General features: G+C 42.2%; 1 protein-coding gene across 1 annotated transcript in view; it reads right to left on the reverse strand.

The window, feature by feature from the left end:
• The window catches only part of stk32c (serine/threonine kinase 32C), a 120,606-nt gene that overhangs the window by 61,061 nt on the left and 35,071 nt on the right, over nucleotides 1–24,474 (reverse strand). The window contains exon 2 of the mRNA XM_085800805.1: nucleotides 10,447–10,502. Within this exon, the coding sequence (XP_085656931.1) occupies nucleotides 10,447–10,502 (56 nt within the window). The remainder of the gene's footprint in view (nucleotides 1–10,446; nucleotides 10,503–24,474) is intronic.

The raw sequence follows: 24,474 nt of genomic DNA on the forward strand, positions 1-24,474 counted from the left end.
TCACCATGTATATTACATTTAGTTGGCAGGAATGTTAATATTAACGCCTCCAAATGGCCTATTTCTTCTGGGCACCGAATGTGCCCAGCTTTTGTCAACAAAAATATAGATGGGTAAAATTATAAAATGAATACAAAACAAATGAGCATGGGGCGTTTGGAGGTTTAGACTTCGGAGCTCTGTGGATGCTCGTCATCCCCTGAAGCTGCTTTATTAAGGCTCTTGCTTCTTCTAGTGACTCTGCAGCTTTGTTCTGAGTCCTATAGAAGAGTAGTGTAATGGAGGAGCATCTGTTTCTAGGCTAATAGGTTGCTGAGGGCTACACTGCAACTGGGCTTTGCTGCAAAGCTGCACTCTGCAGAACCTGCTCTCATGTTCAACTCCTCAAACCCAGCGTCAGAAATTTAGCCACGAGCCATTTGGCCCCCAAAAACCATGTACCAGGGGCCAAGTTTTCGAAACAAATATACTATATTTATATTTGTACATTATTAAACTATAATTTTATTTTTATTCATTTACCATTGCATCTCATTATTCTCCTGATATAGGCTTAATATAATGTAAATAAACAAGATTGCGCTGATATAATCATATATAAAAACATATAATCAGAACAAACACGTCCTGTGCTGCAGCTTCCTTTTATGTTTAAAGGGGAATTGCCGTTTTTTTACAATCTGGACCTTATTTCTAACATAAAATACGATCATTTACTCACCCAGATAACTTTAGTGTCACTTTGGTGTCATTACAAGTCGTTCCGACGAAATTAGATCCAGCCGAGAGTCGCGTATATCCATATAATGCGAGTCTACAAGGTAGCGGAATGCAGCCTCTATAACACATTGTCTGCCACAAAACTCGTTCATTTCAATATTTTGTTAAGATATGATCCTTGTTGTGATGATTTCTTTACAAAAATAAACGGTCGAGCAGTGCAGTGGTAATGTCTATAATATCTCTGACCGTTTATTTTTGACAATAGCCTACCAGCAATATTCTCATTCTCATAGAAGGCTAAAAATATTAAAATCAAATTAAAACAGCTTGAATTATAGAAAATATGAGTAATATTTAGCAACCATAACTTTATATAACCCATTTTTTTTATATCTAGTGGTTTAAACTGAAGAGTGAAGACACTACCACAGTCATTTTTGCTAGCAGTATAATTTTTTTTTTTTAGATGGCCCCCAGACATTTTGAAAATGAACCCATTTTTTTGGACTTTGGGGGCCAAAATTGCCCCCAAGGTATTTTCCTAATTTCATCCCCTGCAGCTCAGAAGTAAAGATGAAGGAGAGGCTGTGAATGTTCAGAGGCCGGAGGACTCTGGTGAACCCTGCAGGGGTGAAGAGAAAACACTAACAAAGACTTCATCGTCTCCTGACCTTTTTCACAGATGCTGGTGCCCCCCACCCCCCCTCCCTCCTCCTTATATGATGAAGGTGTCAAAGCCACTCTCACTGCCCTCATCTCTTTCTCTCCTCCGGTCACACTTATTTCTACCACCTGTCTATGTTCATCTACTTCTCTATGTTCACTACAGTCTGTCCTAATGAGGGTTTCTCCCCACTGACGTGTGAGTGCGCGCTGCAGTGTATATGAGGATGTGGAAAACCACCAGCTGAGCTCATATCCTACCTCTGACCTTCCTTGTCTCTCTCCATCCACCTCCCCTTGCGCTCTACCGCCTCTGTTTAGATGTTTACCTGCCAATCTGACTGCTGGCATTAAGGAGCTGTCACTAAACTCTTGTCAGTGCCGATCACTGCTACACCCCCCCCCTCAACCCCCCTCAAGTGTCAGCCCATCCCTCAAGCTCTCCAGCACAAGCCTTAATGAGGCCTGCAGCAGGAATAGCATAGTCTCATATGCAGCCTGAGATGAGAAGATGGAGCGACTAAGGGGGGGCGAGTGTGTGATGCTTAGGGGGGAAAAGGCAAAGGAGGAGCGAGGGAACAGCAGGGGAGCAGTAGTTATCCTTACTGTGGTGCTGTGTATGGCCATCCAGCCCTCTGGCAGCCATGTATAGTAAGCTAGAGTATATCCTTCACCTGCCATCACCCCCCTCCCCAACTGCAAGAGGATGGATGCTCCAAAACATCTGGGCTAGAAGTGAAGAGAGACTCAAACAACATTAATGCCATATTTTATTTCCTGTAATACTTATCACATATCCAACACAGGTTCTTTACTGCCCATAAAACACTTGAATTAAATTGTGAGAGAGAAACTATGGCGCTGGTGTAACAAAAGGAGAGGAAGGGGAAGGAGAGAGGTGTAAGCACTGCTGCATCAGAAGGAGGTACAGGAGGACGATGCCCCAGGACAGAGACACATTAAAACTTAAATACCAAGTGCAAACTACGCAACCTTAGTCAAGATTTCACTTCACGATCTTAAACCCTTGTGTTGGTATGGAAATGTCTGCTTGTACCTCTTGCAACAAACTGTGACAGATGGGCCCACAGTTTTAACATTTAACGTTAACAAGTATGCAGGATTTTGACCTTAACTATGCTACCTTTAGATAGATAGAAGATAGAATGCCTTTATTGTCCCATAGGGAAATTCGTTTTCACACTGAGCAACATAAATACATAAATTTGACCTTAATGAAGCAGCTTCAGAGTCCTATAGTGCTGGTTAAATAAATGACTTGTAACTAGTTCCAGGGAGAATGGAGGCTCTCTGCCTTCCACCTAGCGTCTCTTGGCTGAAAACCAACCTTATAAGATCAGAGCCTCCGACCCGGTGTAAATTCGTAAATTCGTAACATTATATATGGCGTTATCCACTGCTCCATGGATTGCTTTCTTGCTGGCTTCATTGAAAACAAATGCACATGGAGGAGAGGAGGGTTAGCAACACAGAGGAGAAGAGACCGGACTTGCATTCCCCTTTAACTTTCATTGAAGTCAAACATAAGATGCTGTTGTAGCTGGAGACAGTTGGTGTCTGGTATCATAAGCTATTAAACGAGTTACTTCAGCTGGACTTCCTGGATTCCTGGATTTCATTTCCACTGATACCTTTAATGGCACGCCCCACCAAGAGCAGCACTTGTATTGTCTGAATCCCCATTATTATTTTAGTGTCAATGAGTGCGTTTAATTGCACATTAATAAATGATTATTTGGAGTAATCCGTTAATGCTAATAATGCGTTTGATGCGTTGACATGCTCCTCAATAATCCGTTTTCTGACAAAACTGATTATTCTGTTAATGATTCTGTTAGTTATCTGAAATCTTTCCTCAAAACCTTCAGGTCTTCTGTTATTTTCAACTCCGGTGGTGGAAGGAAAAGGTGAAATGCCTTCATATGTCAAATGGGAGAGAAGGAGTTGAAGGAGTTCTTAATGGTGTGACAAATTCAGGATGTTGCAGATCGTTTGTAAAGCTGTGTGAGGTAATGAGGTTGGTCATCAGCCCGTGGCCCCAGAGGAGAAGACAGTTCTTCCCATGGTGCCTCTAGAAATGCAACTGTCTGTAGCACTGACTGTACACAGAGCCACTCTGTCACCTCTGGCCTCTGCCCTGGGCCAGCTCTGTGGCTATGGCTAATTCACCATGCTATGAAATAATCATGTTTAATTATGTAACATCAAGACTAGAGGTGTACAGCCAGTGCACTATTTGTATTCGTATTCAGATTCGGGCTATTAAAAAAAACTTCGGATTCGGATTCGTATTTGGGAAAAAAACGGAAGTGGGCGCACTGACTTCAGCCGAGCTAGTGCTACGCTGAGTTAGCCGGCTAACTTCCACTTTAGCTCTCGGCTAACTATAAAATAATTTAATCGTGTGGCTCTTTGTGAGAAGGTGAGCACCCCCCCCCTTCTCACTGTCTCTTGGGTTGAACGCCACGGGTTGGCGTGGCCCACGTGGGAGCGATGAGAGACTTTTCTCGGACATGTGTACACACACGCACAGTCATACACCCGCACACACTCCCACATATTATTCTACAGACTCTATGAAGACGTTGTGTATGTTTATAATATGTGTGTTTGGGGTCGTGCTTTGTTCACCGGTGTTGGGAACGCGGTGCGCCGCTGCTCGCACTCACCACACCCACAAGTCACCTGAGACAGTTTACACTCCTTCCTACCATCCTGGCGTGTAGTGAGGTACCCACTACTCGTCCCACTCTTCATCTGTTCACTGGTAAAGACTCTGGTCCTGCATACATTCATTTACACGCAACATTCACCTGCACTCCCGGTCCAGCTCCACTGCTCCTCTGTGGAAGCGCGCCGCTGCAGGGGCGGTCTTTAACGAGCGCGGGCCCGGGTGGGCATAGCCCATGGTGCTCAGGGGTGTTTGTCTTGTTGTATCATATGGTTGTATGTGATCATGTTGCACAGGTATTGTGTGGATATGTGAAAGATTGTACAAGGTTAAAATATGTTATGTATTGTTTATTCTGGTGTGTATTGATGTAAATGATGTGTTTGAGGGACCGTTATAGTGTTTGGTTTGCCCTGCAGTAATGGTTTGCCCCAATTAAGTTAACTCACAGCAGCTGTATTTAAGGGAGTGGCATTTGGCTTCCGGGCGGCTCTGAGGAAAGGTGCTCTAGCCTGGTGTGAGGCTATGAGGTCAGTTCTAACCTGGTGTGAGGTTAGGGTAGGGTCATTTTTTGGACCTGTTTTTGCCCTCAGAGGGTGTGTTGATTATTATTGATTTTTTTGTAAAATAAAAAACCTTGTCTTTTGGCACTCGACGCTTCGCTGGCTCTGTTTCCAACCTCCATCACCTAAGTCTGGTCTGCCCTGATCCCCTTTACGTGGGGAGGCCGCTCCGGTCCCTCACATTTGGTGGCAGTGGTGGGATCTGGGGCACCACCTGAGAAGCTGGAGAGAGGAGGTGGAACACGAGGACGAGCTGGGAAGCGAGGCCGTGTGGTGCAAGACGGACGGGCCTGGGGAAGGATGGATTGCCCCAGGCTGACCCGAGATGAAGCCGAGGAAGAGGAGGTGCAGCCGGACGGTGAGGCCGGGGCCCAGGCATCGGGCAGAGATCAGCTGGAGGGGTGTGATCATGGCCACCTTGCATCCGCTCCTTGTCAACGCCCTGCAAACCCAGAAGAGGGAGGCGCGGACACAGGAGCAGCAGTGGCAGGGCGTCCAGTTCCGGCTGAATCGGCTCGGGGATGACGTCGAGGCTGAGCGAGGACGTCCACCTTTTCTCCTGCGCGGGCGTCAACCAGGGGGTCTCCACTTCCCACTGGGGGAGGGGGAGCTCTGGGGCTCCAGTCCCAGCCAGTCCGACATCGCCAGGAGCTCCAGAACCAGCAGCAGCAGTGGCGTGTGGGCAAGCAGAACGCTAGCAGTCTTGTCTCGCCACCCTGTTGCCGAGACTCCAGAGGGGGAGGGAAATGTGAGAAGGTGAGCACCCCCCCCCCTTCTCACTGTCTCTTGGGTTGAACGCCACGGGTTGGCGTGGCCCACGTGGGAGCGATGAGAGACTTTTCTCGGACATTTGTACACACACGCACAGTCATACACCCGCACACACTCCCACATATTATTCTACAGACTCTATGAAGACGTTGTGTATGTTTATAATATGTGTGTTTGGGGTCGTGCTTTGTTCACCGGTGTTGGGAACGCGGTGCGCCGCTGCTCGCACTCACCACACCCACAAGTCACCTGAGACAGTTTACACTCCTTCCTACCATCCTGGCGTGTAGTGAGGTACCCACTACTCGTCCCACTCTTCATCTGTTCACTGGTAAAGACTCTGGTCCTGCATACATTCATTTACACGCAACATTCACCTGCACTCCCGGTCCAGCTCCACTGCTCCTCTGTGGAAGCGCGCCGCTGCAGGGGCGGTCTTTAACGAGCGCGGGCCCGGGTGGGCATAGCCCATGGTGCTCAGGGGTGTTTGTCTTTGTGTATTATATGGTTTTATGTGATCATGTTGCACAGGTATTGTGTGGATATGTGAAAGATTGTACAAGGTTAAAATATGTTATGTATTGTTTATTCTGGTGTGTATTGATGTAAATGATGTGTTTGAGGGACCGTTATAGTGTTTGGTTTGCCCTGCAGTAATGGTTTGCCCCAATTAAGTTAACTCACAGCAGCTGTATTTAAGGGAGTGGCATTTGGCTTCCGGGCAGCTCTGAGGAAAGGTGCTCTAGCCTGGTGTGAGGCTATGAGGTCAGTTCTAACCTGGTGTGAGGTTAGGGTAGGGTCGTTTTTTGGACCTGTTTTTGCCCTCAGAGGGTGTGTTGATTATTGTTGATTTTTTTGTAAAATAAAAAACCTTGTCTTTTGGCACTCGACGCTTCGCTGGCTCTGTTTCCAACCTCCATCACCTAAGTCTGGTCTGCCCTGATCCCCTTTACGTGGGGAGGCCGCTCCGGTCCCTCACACTCTTCTAGACTTTCCAAACGTAATCGGACTGAATGGATCAAATTCTGTGCCTCCTCCATTGTGTGAGGGCTACACTGCAACTGGGCTTTGCTGCAAAGCTGCACTCTGCAGAACCTGCTCTCATGTTCAACTCCTCAAACCCAGCGTCAGAAATTTAGCTCACGTCTCTGCCCCGCGGATCTCAAAACAACATGCACCGATAATTAAAGATAATGAACCTACTGCTATGACTATAGGGATTATGGTGATAGGAGAATTTTCCAAAATGTTGAACAATACCTTTAAAGGCCTGATGCCTTCACTGTCTTCCACATGGCAAGGTGTACAGTTTATTAATTCAACAGTGCCGGGTATCGGCCGATACACTATTCCCAGGTTTCCGTATCAGCATTGGGACTGAAGAAGCCAGATCGGTGCATCCCTACTAGACGGTGTCAAATATACCAACCGACCAAATCACAGGGAACACACTCGGCTGACTAAGGCTAAGACTTGTGCAAAAAAACAAAATGAAGGCATTAAGAGGAAAAAAAAAATGTATGTGTCTTTTAAGACAAAAAGCACATGGAACTGCAGATGGATGACACAAGCTGCTAACATGCCTGTTCTCTCATTTACATCAACACTGTGATTCATTCATCACACTATCTGAAATGCCTATAAACTTATATTGTATCATAGAGCCTTGACAAGATTGTAACCAGATCTATCAACAAGTGTTATAAGAAACAACACTATAGTTGTCTAATGGCACCTTAAAAATACAGTTTTGCTGTTGCTGTTGATCCTTCATCCCCCAGCAGCTTCTCTCCTCAGAGGTGGAAACCAACGCCGACATTAACTGTTGTCTATCACATCTTTGCTTCCATCTCTTTCCAGTTCAGTGCAGCCTCCTCTCTGCCCTGAAGACGCATCTCAACCCAGGTCTACCACCTCTAGTCTACGCAACAATGGCTGAAGATCTTTTCATCAAGTGACGATCACCACCACCTGCTTCCAGTGAGAAACCAACCAGTGTATTCGGCATCACTTTGTATCACATCTGACATTTCCTTTTTTGTAAATGTGGGCAGCAGCATTCACATTTCGAGGATATTGATATTCTTTAATACCTAACATTGTCAGAAATGTGATGCAGGTTGATGTTCAGCAACAATCAATGGATGTAATAAAAAACTATGAAATCAGTTACATATAGAGATGTCACGAATACATTTCCTTGGTACGATTATTGTCAAAGAAATAATCACGGTGTTACGATTATCACGATTATTATGCATTCATTAATTTCACAACACTATGAATGTGTAAAATGCTCAAATATAGTCACTAATTACATTACTCATTGTTTACACAAAACATTCACAGTATCTATTAATATAGGACCAATTATTAATCCCCCAGGGGAAATGTTTGAAATATTCAGGTCATAAATTGTCATCTATACCAAATGTTTACATTTATTTTAATCTTTTATGTTTGGTTTTGTTTTGCTTTTTTATAACAAATGTCATGCTAACATCTAAATTCCTACCAATTCAACATTACGTTAAACGGACCAGTATCTGTACATTTACCTTTATTTTGGCGCACATATGCCCATATGGTTCCAACATCATCTTTTTTTGGAAAGTAACAGTATTCAGGAATCTTTACGATTAATTAATTGTGGCGTTTAATACCACGGTTAATTGTGGAAACAAGTAATCGTGACATCCCTAGTTACATAATTTGTGTACCTCCTGATAACATGACAAGAGCTTGTGACAGAAAAATATCTGTCACAAGACACAGGAAGAAGAGTGGTGGAGAACGATAGCAGCACTAAAATGCATGCAGATTAAAAAAATGGAGATGGAAAGAGAAGGAGAGTAAAACCAGTGTTAGCCATCTTTGCAGATGGGATTTCCAAGAGGGGGTTTCCTCTGCCTCCCCTCTCCCAGCTCCAGCCTACACCTCACCACTCCCTGCTGTGTGAGAGCGACACCCCCAACACACATGCTGTCACTTTCACAAATCCACATCAACACACAAACACACACACACATGCAGTACATAACCACATCATGCCCGCCAAATTTTCTTGGAGAACATGTTTCACAGTGCTGCAGACACATCAGTGTCTTTCTGTTCTCTGACTTACACAATGCTTTATCTTCCACTATCACCAAATTGTCTTACATCATAGTTTCTTTTGTGTATTATCTGATGCCGACTACAGGTTGTGGTGCATGCACCCATCTTATTTATTTCCATCTTCATGCTGACATACACACAGATTTACTTTAAAGTTAAGGGCTCATGCTGATAAGTATTCACACACAGCAGGATCCCAGAGTGAGGACACAGTGGGCCAAATAACACAGACAAGACGACCTCCACCAAGGACACATTTTCTCAGGACATCTGCTTGCCTGTATGTGCATGCACGTGTCTGCATAAAATGTTATGTGAACATGATGGCAGTGCAGCTATTGTGTAACTGTTAACCATTACTATTTCTCCTGCCTTTTGGATGAGGCAGATGGCTTCAAGGGAAGTCACACCATTAACATAACCCTAACCCCCATTCCATTAGGGGTGGGAATCTTTTACTGTCTCACGATTAGATTCAATTCTGATTTTTGGGGCTACGATTTGATTCAAAATCGATTTTCGATTCAAAACGATTTGATTCATAATGATTTCTGCTTCAGATCTACTCCAGTCTGCTTTGTAAGACAGAATGACTAAAGTGTCTTTTTCACATTGCTTAGATGGAATTGTTGAAACCGTTGCATAAAAGCAATATCACATGTTGCTTAAGTAACAAAATTAAAAGTTCCTCTTTATAAAAAAAAAAATAGTGCAGTTAAACATGCTAACTTTTAAATTCTAAGGAAATGGAGGCCAACAGCCAGCAGATTTGTTTCATTTTTTTTATTTTTTTAAATTTTGGAACATTTTATTCTGAATCGATTTCACACACCCCTACTTTCCATCTAATCTGTCACAACCACATCAGCTTATTTCAAGATCTCTGAGTTTGGGTTTTAAAAAAACAAACAAAAAAAAACATAACGTGTGCAAGCTTACATGCAACACTTCCTCCAAAAAGTCTGGCCAGAGTGTAGGCTACATATCTAAACATCTGGGTTGTGGCCTGCTTCAGCCTCTGAAGCTCAGCCTGAACACAGTGTATTTCCCTCCTTACTGCAGATTCCCTTCAGTATCATAGGGGAAGTGACAGCAGCTTGAGGGAACAAAGCAATAAGTAAAAAAAATTAACATAAATTCTCATGGTAATGTATGCAGCATTGGGCAATGACTTCCCATATAACAGAGGGACATGTATTTGAAAAAAAAAAGATTGTGTTTTGAGAAGCAAAGCAGAGAGAATTGCAAAGACGTGCACAAATATAATGAACAAATATTAGGCGTGATATTTGGGATCCAAAATGAAGATAAACTATTCCAATCTCAGGGGCCCAATTGTGTAACAACACACACACACACACACACACACACACACGTAGCGCACCATGAATTCATTACTGAAGTCTCATACAGATATTCAATAGGAACACAAAAGGATGCTTCATCTGACAAATGGCGCGCAAGCTAATCCAAACTGTCTGTTTTATCAGTTGATGGTGATATTGGCACCTGAGAAAAACGATAATTTAGTTTCACAATGTGCGGACACAAGGCGGGCTGCTCTCCCCGCTGTATTCAGCCCAACCACTGAACATGATGTCAAACGCAGCCACACTATTGTGCTGCTCTGTAATTAAATGGAGGCATGCAGTCAAAACTCGCTAAAGGTTCACTGTCATGCAATAAAAAGTAAATTAGCTCCCCTTGTGAAGAGAGACTTAAGACAATTATATAAACTATTGTTAAAATAGAAAAACTATTTATCTTGGAAGCAGTGTAACGGGGTGAGAACTGCAGCAGCCCCTTCTGCCTCACCTTCTGTGATTCTTCAGAAGAGATAATTGCTGTGCTGCGTAATTGAAGGTATACAGAACAGAACACAAACACCCACTGCATGGGAGGTGGAGGTTACATTACCTTTCCAAAGCTGCCTTTCCCAATGGCCCGCAAGATCTGGAAGTGGTCAAAGTTCACTGTGAGGAGAAAGGAGGAAGGAGAGACAGAGAGAGGAGAAGAAGCTGTTAGCATAATATCTGATCATAGATATTCAGCATATTGGAATCTAATTAAAGCGGTCACTGAGGTTCAAGTCTTCTCTCTGAGCACATAGAACAGTGCAGCTCCTGCATGAAGCCCTCTGTTTCCACTTCAATGGAAACTAACTGGACCAGTTAATATGAAGTCATCAGTTTTCATAGTTTGGTGAAAATCAGGCTTAAGTGTGGCTTTGACAGGCCTGTATTACACAACCATATTCATGTCAGGCTTGGTTTGATTTGGAGTTTATTCTGGTTCTTAGCAACGGACGCTCAGCTGGACGGAGGTCAGGTGACTGACCAGGCCTGTCAAGAACAGTCTGTCCGGCCTCAAAAAAGCCCTTGGTCGTCCTGTCTGGAAGAATAAAATCACTGCCCTTCTGCTATTACCCTGCTACTACTATAATTGGAGGTGTGCGTGTGTGTGTGTCCATGTAACTGCTATTGCAAGATGCTAGGGGGAACAAAATTTCAAGTTGTCCCATTTCTTAAGTAGGGCGTCCAAACGACACCATGGTAACCCTGGTTTGGTCTTTTTGTTCCTTTTCTCCTGCATGTACACTGTGTCATGAAGAGGCTCTGGCTTCAGCGCCTCCAATGTTCTTGACATAGGGTTACTCAGCATTTTTCTTTCAAAATGTATGGTTGTCAAATGACATTCATGCATAACTTGTCATCACATTGACCAGAGCTGTGTCTCAATCAGCATCCCTCCATGAGTACACTGTCATGTAGTTAGGGCTGGGACGATATGCTTTTCTCCCGATTCGATTCTTCTACGACTTTTTGGATGGCGATTCGATTTAAATTGCGATTCTACGATATTGCCGATTCTCTCAATTTTTAGTCTGCATTTTTAACATTTATCTGCACACAAATACTGTAGGAGCCTATAAATTAACATACTCCATTATAAAGTGAATTTAAACCCTTTTCAAAACCTGTACTCTCTGTATGTAAAAAAAAAAAGGCTAACGAATGCATATTGCACAATATTTTTAAAAAATTCAAAACAAAAATCGATCTTTGAAAAAAAAAATCAATTTAAAAATCGTCAAAAAAGATATTGCGATATTTATATGAATCGATTTTTTCTCCCACCCCTACATGTAGTATACCATTAGTGCGCAAATTTTGACAGTCAGTATTGTCTTGAATACTGTTGTTGTGCACTTACAGCAACCAACGATCGCAACGGTTGCCAACGTCGTCTTCTTTTTTTGGACCGTTATTGTTGCCCATCAACACATCTACCGGCTTGTTTTGTTTGTAATTTCAATTAGCGATAATGAAGGCCTTAGCCTACTTGTACTTGTGGGTCACCTGTTTAATGCCAGGTGGAGATTATGGCTTCTTACTGGTGGAGAACAATGGCCTACCAGGTTGTTGATTGACATATGATTTTTCACGTACGTAGTCAAGATGGAGATCACCGAGGGTGGGAAGTGTCCATCGTTCCACACTCAACTTTTTGACTGTTATGAGTGCACCATCCGAGTACCAGGGATGGGCGATATGGACTAAAAAATGTATCACTATAATTTCTGGCATTTATCCCGGTAACGATAAAAGTGACGATAAAAAATACCAATTCACCTGTACTGCAAAACTATAATGACTCAAATCAAACAAGTTTGAAATGTGAAAACAGATTCAACATTGTTAAGCCCAGGTTATGCTTCCGTGTCGCGTCGACGGCGTACCTACGGCATACCGACGGCGTAGACCCGACGCCGTCATTGAGCATTCGGAATTCTGCATCGAGGGAACGTGTTGCTTCCGGTCACAGTAAACAATGGCAACTGAAAAACAAACGCTTTTATTGCAAATGTTGAAGCACAGGCGACGAAGAAGATGTTTGTGGAGGTGGTCTGTCCGACCAGTCGAGGCTGAACAGGTGAATTTACCACACTGTCGTTCTGAGCGGACCAATCACAGTCCTTGCGGTTCGCGTCGACGCGTAGTCAGGATTTTTTGGAGGTGTGCGTCAGGCTAGCTATGCCGCGATGCAGAAGCATAGGTTTTAGTGTAAGTATGGAAGGATTCAAATTGAGATAGGTCTTTGTAACTGCCATATACCGCAAGAAATTAATAGCTATTCCTATTAATCATTTCATAAACGTCGCCGATCATTATTTTTTTTCTCCGTTTCACCCTTCTTTGTAAGTTTCATTCAGTTTTTAGCTGTGTGTTGTGAAAAAGACAGCCAGAGACAGGCGGTGGTGGTAGGGCAGCTTGGTTAGGTTTAAAATCCTGATCTCAGTCTTTGAAAATTCAGTCTGTGCCATCAAAAGGCAAGTCCTCCCTGACTAAACTGATCAGAGAGAGGAAGTGGATCATCTGGGATGAGATCTTCAGTCCTCCACTTTAATGTCGAGTTTGTTTTAAAAAGAAATGGGGGATGGATGTGTTCAGAGTTATCATGGGGGCGGAAAACCAATTTTGCAAGGTGGAGTCCTTCTGCAAACAGATGGGGGCAGGTGGGGTAAAACCTGGCACCCTCTGAAATGCCTAACCATGAAATTTAAAAAAAATAATGAGCTCCAGTCATGCTGCCTCCTCAGGCAGATCCTGACCGCTCTCCAAAAAACAGCACCAGGATGGTTGTTGCACACATGATTGACAAGCTCAGTGGGTGTGAGATGCTGTAGGCACAAACAAGGTTCAATGGGCAGCACAGCCCAGGATTCTTCACTGAGCTTCCCCTTCCCCTTTGTCAGGTGACGGTTCCTTGTCAAACTGGCTTTGCATAGTTTCCATCAGCTCAGGGCAGGGTCAAGATAACGTACTGTAGCATCCAGCCACAGCCAGCTCTGCAGTCCGTCTCCAGGAGAAACTGGAGCATTGACGTGAAGGAAATGAGTAGGAAATAACAACAGCATCATTGTGCGTGAAGTGCTGCTACTGCAATTCTGCTTAAATGACTGTTGTTTACACAAATAAATAAAGGCCGGCCCCAAAAACCACCCGGGACTGGAAATGCTCTTATCGACTTGAATGGGAACAAATTCCTCCAGCGTCCACAACGGAGACAGAACAGAGCGGAGACAGAGTTTATGTGGAAACTGGGGGTGACCCAGCTCTGACAGCGAAGCGAGGAGAACAGGTGCTGAGCTGAGAGGAGCTCATTGTTGCATATGTGTAAAAATTAACAGAGCAAATGGAAGGAAAACTGAAAATAAAGAGGCTTCATATCAAAATGTGAGCAAACAAACTTAATAAAGGCCCCGGTCACTATTTTTGCAGAAATATGGTATGTTTCCTTCTATGCTTGCCTGTAGTAGTCCAATTAACAAGTAACTGGTAACAAGACTGAGAGTGTCTTGCCTCACCACATTCATAATATTAGTTGGCGTGAAAACAGTTGGGAGGAACATTTAATACAAAGTCCATCTTAAGTGGGAACAATAAGCTTTTTTTTTGGACAAACATAAAACAAATCTGAACAATGAGCCCTACAGTTCTCATCCAGTACACTTCTGAACAATCTTAAACCAAGAATCAAGGTGAAAGTCAGCACTTGCACCTAACAGTCAGTGTTTCATTTAAAATTCAATGTCCTGCTCCTAATATACTGTGACTGTACAGTGATTGTTATAGTAAAGGTGTAGTGTAGCCTTAAGAATCTATATACCACAAAGGATGTTTTCCATTCGATAGAAAGCCAGCTTATCTGTACGCCGTCAGAGAGGGAAACTATATTTTAGCTGAGGGAAAGTCTGCCGAGCTGAGAACATCCAGATCCTGATGCAGAGGACAATTTAGATTAGATTAACAAGATACACAGTGGGCTTCAACTCCGCTCAACTAATGACATTCACAAAGTTACATCTTTCCAAACTTTCTACATTCTGTCTTATCATATCATTAACTTTATAAAAATGAAGCATAAAACATTCAGAGCACAGAAAATGATTAGATTAGCTTCCTCGCTGTAAATTGGACACTTAAGAAAGCCACCAAAAATGATTATCAAGATCAGCTGCTGTGTGCTTAAATTAGTGAAAATTAACAAGAAGAAATCAAAAGGCTCATCATCTCTGAACGTATAAGCGATCACATGGTGATCAGCCAAAGGCAGAGGAGTCTGATTTCAGAAGAGGAAACCAACCGGCTCGCAGCAATACAATCGTTCATCTTATTTCATGTTGTCTCAAGATGTGTAATGGCACAGTTAGATGTTTTGGCTCATTGCCTCCTTCAGTAGATGTGTGTTCTGCTGATTGATAGAATTGTCCTGGTGGGGTGGGTGGGAGGGGCCAGGAACAGTTAGAGGGACTGTAAAAAGGAATTCCTCTCAGTGAGCCAGAAGATACGGTGTATGATGTCAGGCTAAAACATCCCTGCAACAGTTTAAAGACAGTAGATTATCTACAATGCTGAAAGTGAAATTTGATAAATAAAACCACAAACCTGTATTTATGATGGACATACTGAGGAAGATTTAACTGCACCAATTCTTCATTAGAATTATTATTGCTATTGGGCAGGATTGCATAAAATATTACTTGGATGCTGGATATTTCTCATTAATATTCAAATATTATCATTATATTCAAATCTAGCTTTACATTCAGTTGGTTACTCATAGGTCAAAGGTCGACCAATAGTGGATTATTTAGGGCCAATATAACAGTGATACTTTGTAGCAGGAAATGCCGATATTAATTTATTAATAGAATAGAATAGAATAGATTTTATTGTTGTCATTGCACAAGCACAACTAAATTGGTCGCAATCCCAGGTGCAAAAGAATAAATACAGCAGCAATAAACTAATAAAAAATTGACTTGGGTATTCAGGGCAGCAATGGCCCTTTGGTAAAAAAAAAAAAAAAAAAAAAAAGCAGAGTGACAAAACACTTTATAATCACAATAACAGCTATAACAGTATAACAATAACAGCTACTGTAACAGCGACCGGTGGAGAGTGAACAGCCATCAGCCATTATCGGCCAATGTAGGGAAAACACTGATACAGCATGGTATCATGATATTTTGCATGACAACACTGTATTGATAAACGGACGCCAAGTATTGATCTGAACAGACCAGTTTATCTTACTGGAAAAAAATACAGATGTTAACACAGTTATCATTTGCAGTTAATTTGCTAATAAACCAGAATATTGCAGCATATTGCAACATTTTAAATATCCTAATAATATTGTATCGAAAAAGTACCGTGATAATATGGTATGGCAGGGCCTCTGGTGATTCCCACCTCTACATGGTGCCGATTAATGAACCAAATGCATTCAACACTACCTCTACTCATGGTAATACCAGACTGATGACAGCTAATGCTAAATTAACCACAGTAATTTGGTATCATTTTGAATGTTAGACAACACTGTGTTCATTCTTCGACAAAGCCGTTGTTGGCCAAGTGTAAATAACACAAATGCCAGATGCATATCAACCAGAAGGCATCCAAGATTTTCTTTTGTTGTTGTTTTTACCAACTCACAGAAGTAACTGCAATGAGCTGCAGCTGAGGAAACCCTCTGGTGACAGTTGGCATTGTAGTCGGTGAAATCAACAGTTTCCTGGCTCACACTGTCACCTGTTACAGCTTGTTGTGCTACTTCTGATTACTTAGAAATGCAGTGGTGGTTAGGTGTTTCTAAAATGTTCTTTTCTTGTATACTGTATGAAAGGTTTAGACTTCTACTAAAAAGTTTTTTTTTTTCATTGATAGTGATTTAAGTCTCAGAAATCGCCCTTTTTACTATGTATCCCACGTAGTGTAATGAGAGCATGTGGTACTGATGAGATGGGTTACCACTGACAACCTCCTCCTGGTCATTTGCTACTGATTGAGACTCGCCTCTGTTCTTTGTGTGTGTGTGTGTGTGTGTGTGTGTGTGTGTGTGTGTGTGTGTGTGTGTAGCAGTGCCCTAGGCAGATGTGAGCGCAGCAGGCATGGCGCTAACTCATTCAGCTCCTCCTTAAAAGTCAGTCACCCTTTGAAGCTCACATCTGATCTGCCCAGCCCCCTGTCCGTGTGGACAAGGACTGATCATGAGAAAAGAAAGCACATGCTGAGCTCCTCCAGGCTGACTCACTGCCGGCTGACCTACGCACCCCTGTGCTGAATCAGGAAGTCAACCCCAACATCTTAAAGGGATATGCCAACTTTTTTTTTTTCGTGTCTTGCCTCACTCCCAAGTCCATGTCCAGCAGATAGACACCATCCTTTCCACTGTGCGTGCAGTAACAAGGGAGATACGGGCAGAGCTGGCGCACCGCTAATTGGCTTAGCTCAAACGCTAGAAGTGCATAGGTAGTGTTAGCCTGCCTCCTACCCGAGTCGAAATCAGCAGTCAGAAGCTGATTTCATTTTAGCTCTAAACTCTGTAAATATATAACTTTATTGGCATTTCAAACATTTTCAGGCGAGAAAGTAGCTGTTTAGATCAGCAGTTTGTCGTTAATTTGTAGTTCGGACGAATTCGGCGCTACTCAAGCTAGCTGTTGTGACCAACGCACTTCCGGTTACTTTAACGAAATAACACCCGTTGCCCTTTACATACGGAATATACTATGATGATAGAATTTGTGCTTTTACTTTGAAATAGGAAGCTAACCTACCCTCGATGTAGCTAGCTTGAACCAAAATAAACCATCTTTGCTTGAACCCTCCGTTTTGACCGCTCAAGATGCCTTACCAGAGTGTTTTGTCAGCTCTGAGACGAAGATCGGCCCGCCGGTTTCCGTTTAGAGTTGCTGAAGAGTTTCTCTGATGACTTTAGGTGGAGGCAGGCTAACACTACCTATGCACTTCCAGCGTTTGAGCTAAGCTAATTCGCGGTGCACCAGCTCTGCCCGTATCTCCCTTGTTACTGCACGCACAGTCGAAAGGATGGTGTCTATCTGCTGGTCATGGACTCGGGAGTGAGGCAAGACATGGTAAAAAAAATGTTGGCATATCCCTTTAACGGCTTCCACACAAAAAGACAAGGTGTGGTTTTTATGGTTGGTCTAGTAGATCGACTAATCCAGCGTGGATTGTCCCCACTCAGTCTTTTGTACATACCTAATCCTCTCATATGGCATAGCTCTGACTGCACCCCAGTGCCAACACACAGAGACACTGTGCCATGAACATAACTCTGTATGTGGTATTAAAAGGGATAAAGGGAAATGTGAGAAAATGTACAGCATAGTGGGTTCACAGACTTGTGGTTCTGGTGACTTGCCAAACGAGAACAATGATGTATTTCCCCTTTAGCTTCTCTGCCAGCTTACACCAGTTGTGTTATAGTCTGGACTCACTCAGGCAGACAAGGACGGTGCTTAAAGCTTGTGTCACAATGGTGTGTCAAACTATTAGTTTACATTCCTGATGGTTTTTGGTTTTATTATGTAAATATAATGTATGATAAATGCTGCAATACCTTTACCGTATAAAGTGGGTGCAGTATTAATGTGGTGGGTTTAGGATTGCAAAATTCTGGGAATTTTCAAAGTTTGAAACTTCCCATGGGATTTAATGGGAATATATGGAAATAAACGGGAATAAATCCGAAATGTACAAAATTGAAGGTTAGCCCTTAACAGGGAACTTAATTATAGTTGGGGAAAACAACCAGATTTAATTAAAGTAGACTTGAATATCTATGCTATTCCTCAATCACATGCACACAGCAAACTGCTTACTGCAGGGCTATTGAGGCCACGCCCCCTACATGCACTGTGCAGTCCTCCATCACATGCATGTGTAACGGATGTCCGCGGGTGTGCCACAGTCATGAGGGACCAGTTAGGTGAAGTGACGGTAGTGTGGCGGTTAGTGGTACTGGAAGTAAAACTCACTCACCCATAAAAAGACGTGCTAACCCACCTGCCAAGTGGTTGTCAACCTCTTGGTGTAACGGTTAGTATCGTTGCCTGTGGTGCAGGAGACCGTGGGTCCGATCCTCGCCTAGGGCAAGTCTGAACCAACGGTCACACATGCACATCAACATTCAATGTTTTTGTTGTTCAGTAAAAGAATTGATTGTTCATACAAGAATTAAAACTTGATAAAGTTCTACTCACAAATAAATCTGTTGAAATGTCATGTTTTTTAATTGTATTATTTTTAGGGCCGGGACTCGATTAAAAAAATTTGTCGAATTAATTAGAGGCTTTGTAATTAATTAATCGCAATTAATCGCATATAAATATTTGACCTGAGAACAGTGAGAAGCATTTTTTTTTCACATGGATTTTAGTATACCATTGGATGACTGAATACATAAGCTTAAGCATTCAAGGTGGTACTTAACCAAGACCAACAGACTAGGGATGCAAATTATCGATTAATTCATTAATCGATATTTGATACATACAGATTAAATGGTCTTTCCTTCCAATACACTATGATGATTACTGTAGTATTTAACTAGGCTACTTAAATCTACTGCAGCTGAGCAATTAGCGCTATATAGCGCATTTAGCGTGCGCCCGTGTCTGTGTATCTATGTGCAGGCAGAGATCAGAGATGGTGTTTTAAATAACCATGCTAGCGTTTCACCAGCTCTCATCTCTGCCAGTCAGCCTCTCAAACTGCCGCCTCTCTCGCGTGCGGGCGCACCGCACGTAGACACACGTGAGAAAAAAAAAAAAATCATTTTTTTTTAATAAGTGCGATTAAATGCGTTACTTTTTTTAACGCATCAATTTTTGTGTAATTAATTAATCGTAATTAACGCGTTAAAGTCCCGGCCCTAATTATTTTGCATGGATGTCTGCTTATGACAAAACAAAATATTTAATGATAAAGTTTCTTTAAAATTACCCCCAATTTCCAGTTAATACCCATAAATTCCCATAAATTCCCATAATTCCCATGGAAAGTTTCCAATTTGGAATATTTCCAGAATTCCCCAGCTTAACTTCCCATGGAAATTTACTGGAAATGTTCTGCCCCTTTGCAACCCTAGGTGGGCTTCTTGCTAAATTTAATTTGAAATGCCAGGCCTTCGGTTCATCTATGTCCAGGTGCTGGTGGACGAGACCGGCAGCAAGATGAAGATGTGCAAAGTCTTCAGTGACAAGACTGAGAAGGTGGAGCTGATTAAAAATAATGAGCTGTATAAATTGTTGCTACACCAGGCAAAGTTGCTCCTTGAATATATCTAGAAATTTGCCTGTAAAATTAGTGTTGACTACCAAGACGAAGGTAACCCCATGATATGTTTCACTTCATTCACTTTTTTAAGCTTACTCAACAACAACACCTCCAATTCATAGAAGTATCAGGTGGGGATTTCTTAAAGGTTTTACCAAAAAAAGAAGCAGGAAGTTTTATATTATTCAGGAAGACATCATAAAAAATGAAAGCAGTATAAAGAAGTACTGAAACTTCAAGAAAGCTCCACTTTACTTTTGCCATTATCCCTGGCCCAATATAACATCCCAATGGAAATACTGCATGGTGGTTCACGACAGGAATTGTGTATGACGTTTCTAATATGAATATATTTTCAATTATCTTTATTATATGGCTTGATCCACATTTATTTCAGCTTTAATTAACTCTCTGGTAACGCCAGTTCTGTTCAATAGCAAGTTATGATTTTTTAAATGACATCAGCCAAACAGTCATTGTATATCATCAGTGATTAATGCCAGTTTACAAGTGTGAAATTAAAAAATAATTTGTCTCCCTGCACAGAAAAATCAAAACGTTCCTGACTTTCATCTCAAAGAGGCCACACAGCTGAATCATGGTTCAAATCTAAACCCAATAGAAAAAAAAACCCAGTCTTAAGGTCACACCAAGTCCATTTTTTTTGTGTGTGCGTTTTTCTAATCCGTCACTCGACAAAAATCTTGTTTTATTACTCTGTGTTTTAATGATCTGTTCCAAACTTCGGAAAGGGAGACAAAAGTCAATGATGACTTTGTGGTCCTCTCACTTGTCGAGAGAAAAAGAAAATCTGGTCTCATCCAATCCTGAGAGGACGTCAAGAGCGAGTAGACCTGAGGGTAAATGAGCTGCAGAAAAAAAAGTTTAGAAGTCGGTGTATAAACATGATCGACACAACACAACTGAATGTATTTTTTAACATGCGGCCATTTTGGACAAAAAAAAACAACGGACTCAGTGTGCAGTGTGCGGACTCAGGGCCTTTAGAATGTGATTCTCCATGACAGATAGTACAAGCACCTTAACTTTGAACCATTAGTTAATGTCCCCAGGATCCCAGCACTTCCTCAGAGTATGAGTCATCTGGTAATGGGAAGCAAAACAAAAGCTGGCCTGGTGAAAGGAGCTGCTCTTCACATTCACGGCTAAAGGAGATTTGGGTCTTGTTCCGTGTTAAAGGGATAATTAGAGCAGACACTGCGTTTCCTGTAACCACCACTTCAGCATCAGACCCCACCCCGTGTGCCAGGCTGATTCCCACAGGCTGCTGGGAAGAACTCCACTAGAGACTCTGAAAAAGCCTTTCAGTTTTCACATGATGAGAGAGCTGTGTGCTGACCTGGATCACACCTTAGACCGTCTGCAGACTGCGTGACTAGTGAAACAGCAGAGGTGAAGTGTTTTCTGTCGGGTCGTTCAACGTGTTCCCAGCAGCACAAATGTCCGCTATTCAATCCCAACCTTGAGGGTTTTCATGTGAGAGCTTAAGTTCTTTACCTTCATTGACGGCTGTATTATCAAATCTGCCCATTCACTGGCTTTTCAATGACTTGTTTTTCTAGAGCTGTCAATGTGTGTCCTTAACAGATGGAGACAAATGCCTGAAAGACTGAGGGCGGCCTTTCTTTGATCTGCCATCCACGAATGGGAACAGTTCACAGTACATCCAGGCTGAGTAACAAAGACTTCAATTAACTCCATGTGCCCTTCTGATAACGTTGGTGAAAATGATCTGAAATCAGTGGACCACCGCTGATGGTATCTGAGCTGTTTCACAGTCAAGTGGTACTCCAGAGAACCCAGTCGATGATGGTGGGGCTTGACTAGGGTTGCAAAATTCCGGGAATTTTCAAAATTGGAAACTTTCCATGGGAATTAACGGGAATATATGGGAATATATCTGAAATTTACAAAATTCAAGGTTATCCCTTAACAGGGAACGTAAATATAGTTGGGTAAAATATATTATAATCTTGGCTAAAACAACCAGATTTAATGCAAGCACTTGAATATTTCTGCTATTCCTCAATCACATGCGCAATAATTAAAAGTTAGTTCTAAGTTCTACTCACAAATCTGTTGAAATGTCATGTTTTTTAATTGTATTATTTTGAATGGATGTCTGCTTATGACAAAACAAAATATTTACATGATAAAGTGTGTTTAAATTACCCCAAATTTCCAGTTAATTCCCAATAATTCCCATAAATTCCCATAATTCCCATGGAAAGTTTCCAATTTGGAATATTTCCAAAATTCCCCAACTTAAATTCCCATGGAAAGTTTCTGTAAATTGACCGTAAATTGACTGGAAATTTTCCACCCCTTTGCAACCCTAGGCGTGACAGAATGGAAGATAAAAGGTGTTTGCAGTCACTATCCTCCATTCTCAGGTTTCAGTGGAGACGACAGCTAAACCTGCAGCGTACGGTGTGAGTGAATCTGATCCTGGGAAAACAACATCTTGTCCGTGGTGAGGGCAGGAAGCTATCGACACACACTTTGAGGATGATATGCTGAGTAGGCTCTGCAGGGGTCCATAGGTGACTGGCTCCTGTGGAGGAGCTGATATTGACATGAAGCCCATGTTAAGAGGCATGGGAGGATCTGTGAGAGCGGGTATGGATTCACAAACCTGCGCTTAATCCTCTACCTGAGCCCAAGTCACAATTAAACCCTCAAGACGTCTTATTTAATCATAAAGCTGAATTGCAAAGTCTCAACAGGACATGAGGTCGTATTAAACCGCTGAAACGACGCATATCGCCGCCTGAGGAGGCAGACACCGTCAGTTATTCTATTTTCTCTGTTGCATGTCAACTGGGACGAGGACAGAAGTCCGATTAGACGCCAAAATCGAATTTTGAGCATAGCTCGATTAAGATGTGCATGTAAACGTACTGACTGGCAGCTACACAGGTAATTCAGAGTCGGTCTCTTAGCCTATCCTGCATGTCTGATGATTGCAATTAATAAAATCAATTCAGAGATAAGAGAGAGGAGATGGGGCTAGAAGGGTGAGCCGGGGTGAGGACACCTTCAAGATCATGAAAAATACATTCTGCAACAGGATCATTAACCTGGCTAATTCTGCCCTAGGAAATAATGTATCACAGAGTTTCGAGTATTTCTGGAGAGATGGACTTTAAAAGTATTTCTGTTTAACTGGGTAAGATTTACAAACTAACAAAAAAGAAAACCAAACTGCCGCCAAACACCTAAAGGGGAATTGCAGTTTTTTTACAATCTGGACCTTATTTCTAGCATAAAATACGATTGACCTCTGACCTGGATGATGTCATCTCGTGTCTGCATCATCCAGGTCAGAGGTCAGTAGGTCAACCTACAGACCCCGGATGTTGATAACAGGTAACCCCGGACTCAGAGGGGAATAGCACTAGCCTATCATAACAAAATATTGGTGAAATGAACAAATTTTACGTCAGATAATGTGTTATTTAGAGGCTACATTCCGCTGCCCTGTAGACTCACATTATATGGATATACGCGGCTCTCGGCTGGATCTAATTTCGTCGGAATGACTTGTAATGACACCAAAGTTATCTGGGTGAGTAAATGATCGTATTTTATGCTAGAAATAAGGTCCAGATTGTAAAAAACAGCAATTCCCCTTTAATAGACATGATTGGAATATATCGATTCCTCTGATATAAAAACAATAAAAATACATGCACACAAAAAAGGCATGGTCCTTCACACATTAATAGCAATTTTATATTGTATGTTGAAGACAAAAGTTTAAAAAAAAGGGAGTAAATGTTAATTAAAGGACACAAAAGAGTAAAACATAATCCAACACATTGAAGTGCAAGGATTAATATGAGTCTTTCTAGAAGTTTCTATAGTCATATTTTGGTATTAATTATAAATCAGAAGGTAATATAATTTTCATGAGACATTCTCTATTAATCAGCATCACAGTCACTGCTCTCAGGCACAAAGAGGGTTGTGTGAGGGGAAGTGGGGTGGCAATTTATCAAGAGCGCAGATGCTGATGAATTATGAGTTCAACTAATATACAAGTATCTGCAGCATGGGTATCTGTGGAGTGATTCACCACCAACACACACTTGATATTTCAAGATTGTATGTTTTTGCTATATGCAATGAGAGAAGTTGGACTTGTGATGTTTTGGTTATTTTGGGGGAGGGGGTTGGGTTTTGCAAAGTGTAAGAAACCAATCAATCAATTACTGACTAATTTTGAGTGTAGGGGACATCAAATCTAACAGGTTTTCCTTTGAGAACACATTACAGAAATCTAGTGGGGAAAGCAGCTTAACTTCACTTAGGTTTAATTTGAAACCACAGACAGGGAAGATGAAGTATTGATGCATCCCCCCGTAAATCAAAACAGCATCCACGATATCTCATTCTCCACTACGAAGACTCCAATTTCACCCTGGGCTCCCTTCAGAGGCTATACCTAACTGGAAGAGACTCACTACATGATCAATAAACTGCACCAATGATACTGTTCCACTGTCACCTGAAATTGATGCGTCAAGCTGAGCTAGAGTGCTTTCATGGAATGTGAAGGAGGCCGAGGCTGAGGCTGAGCGCGGGCCCTACGGGGCCGGCTGGTGGGACGGGACTGGAGGAAACCAGGAGGCCTTCAGCGCATTGATCTACGTGATACCACTTAATGTGATGGTACAATGCTTCACCATGATCATTCCTTTCACGTCTCAATAGTGCTGTGCTGAGAGAGCTCATGTTGTGTAACATGTTAAAGGGATAGTTCAACAAT

Source organism: Trachurus japonicus, chromosome 15 (assembly GCF_045865225.1).
Source record: "Trachurus japonicus isolate A0001 chromosome 15, Traja_1.0".
NCBI lineage: Eukaryota > Metazoa > Chordata > Actinopteri > Carangiformes > Carangidae > Trachurus > Trachurus japonicus.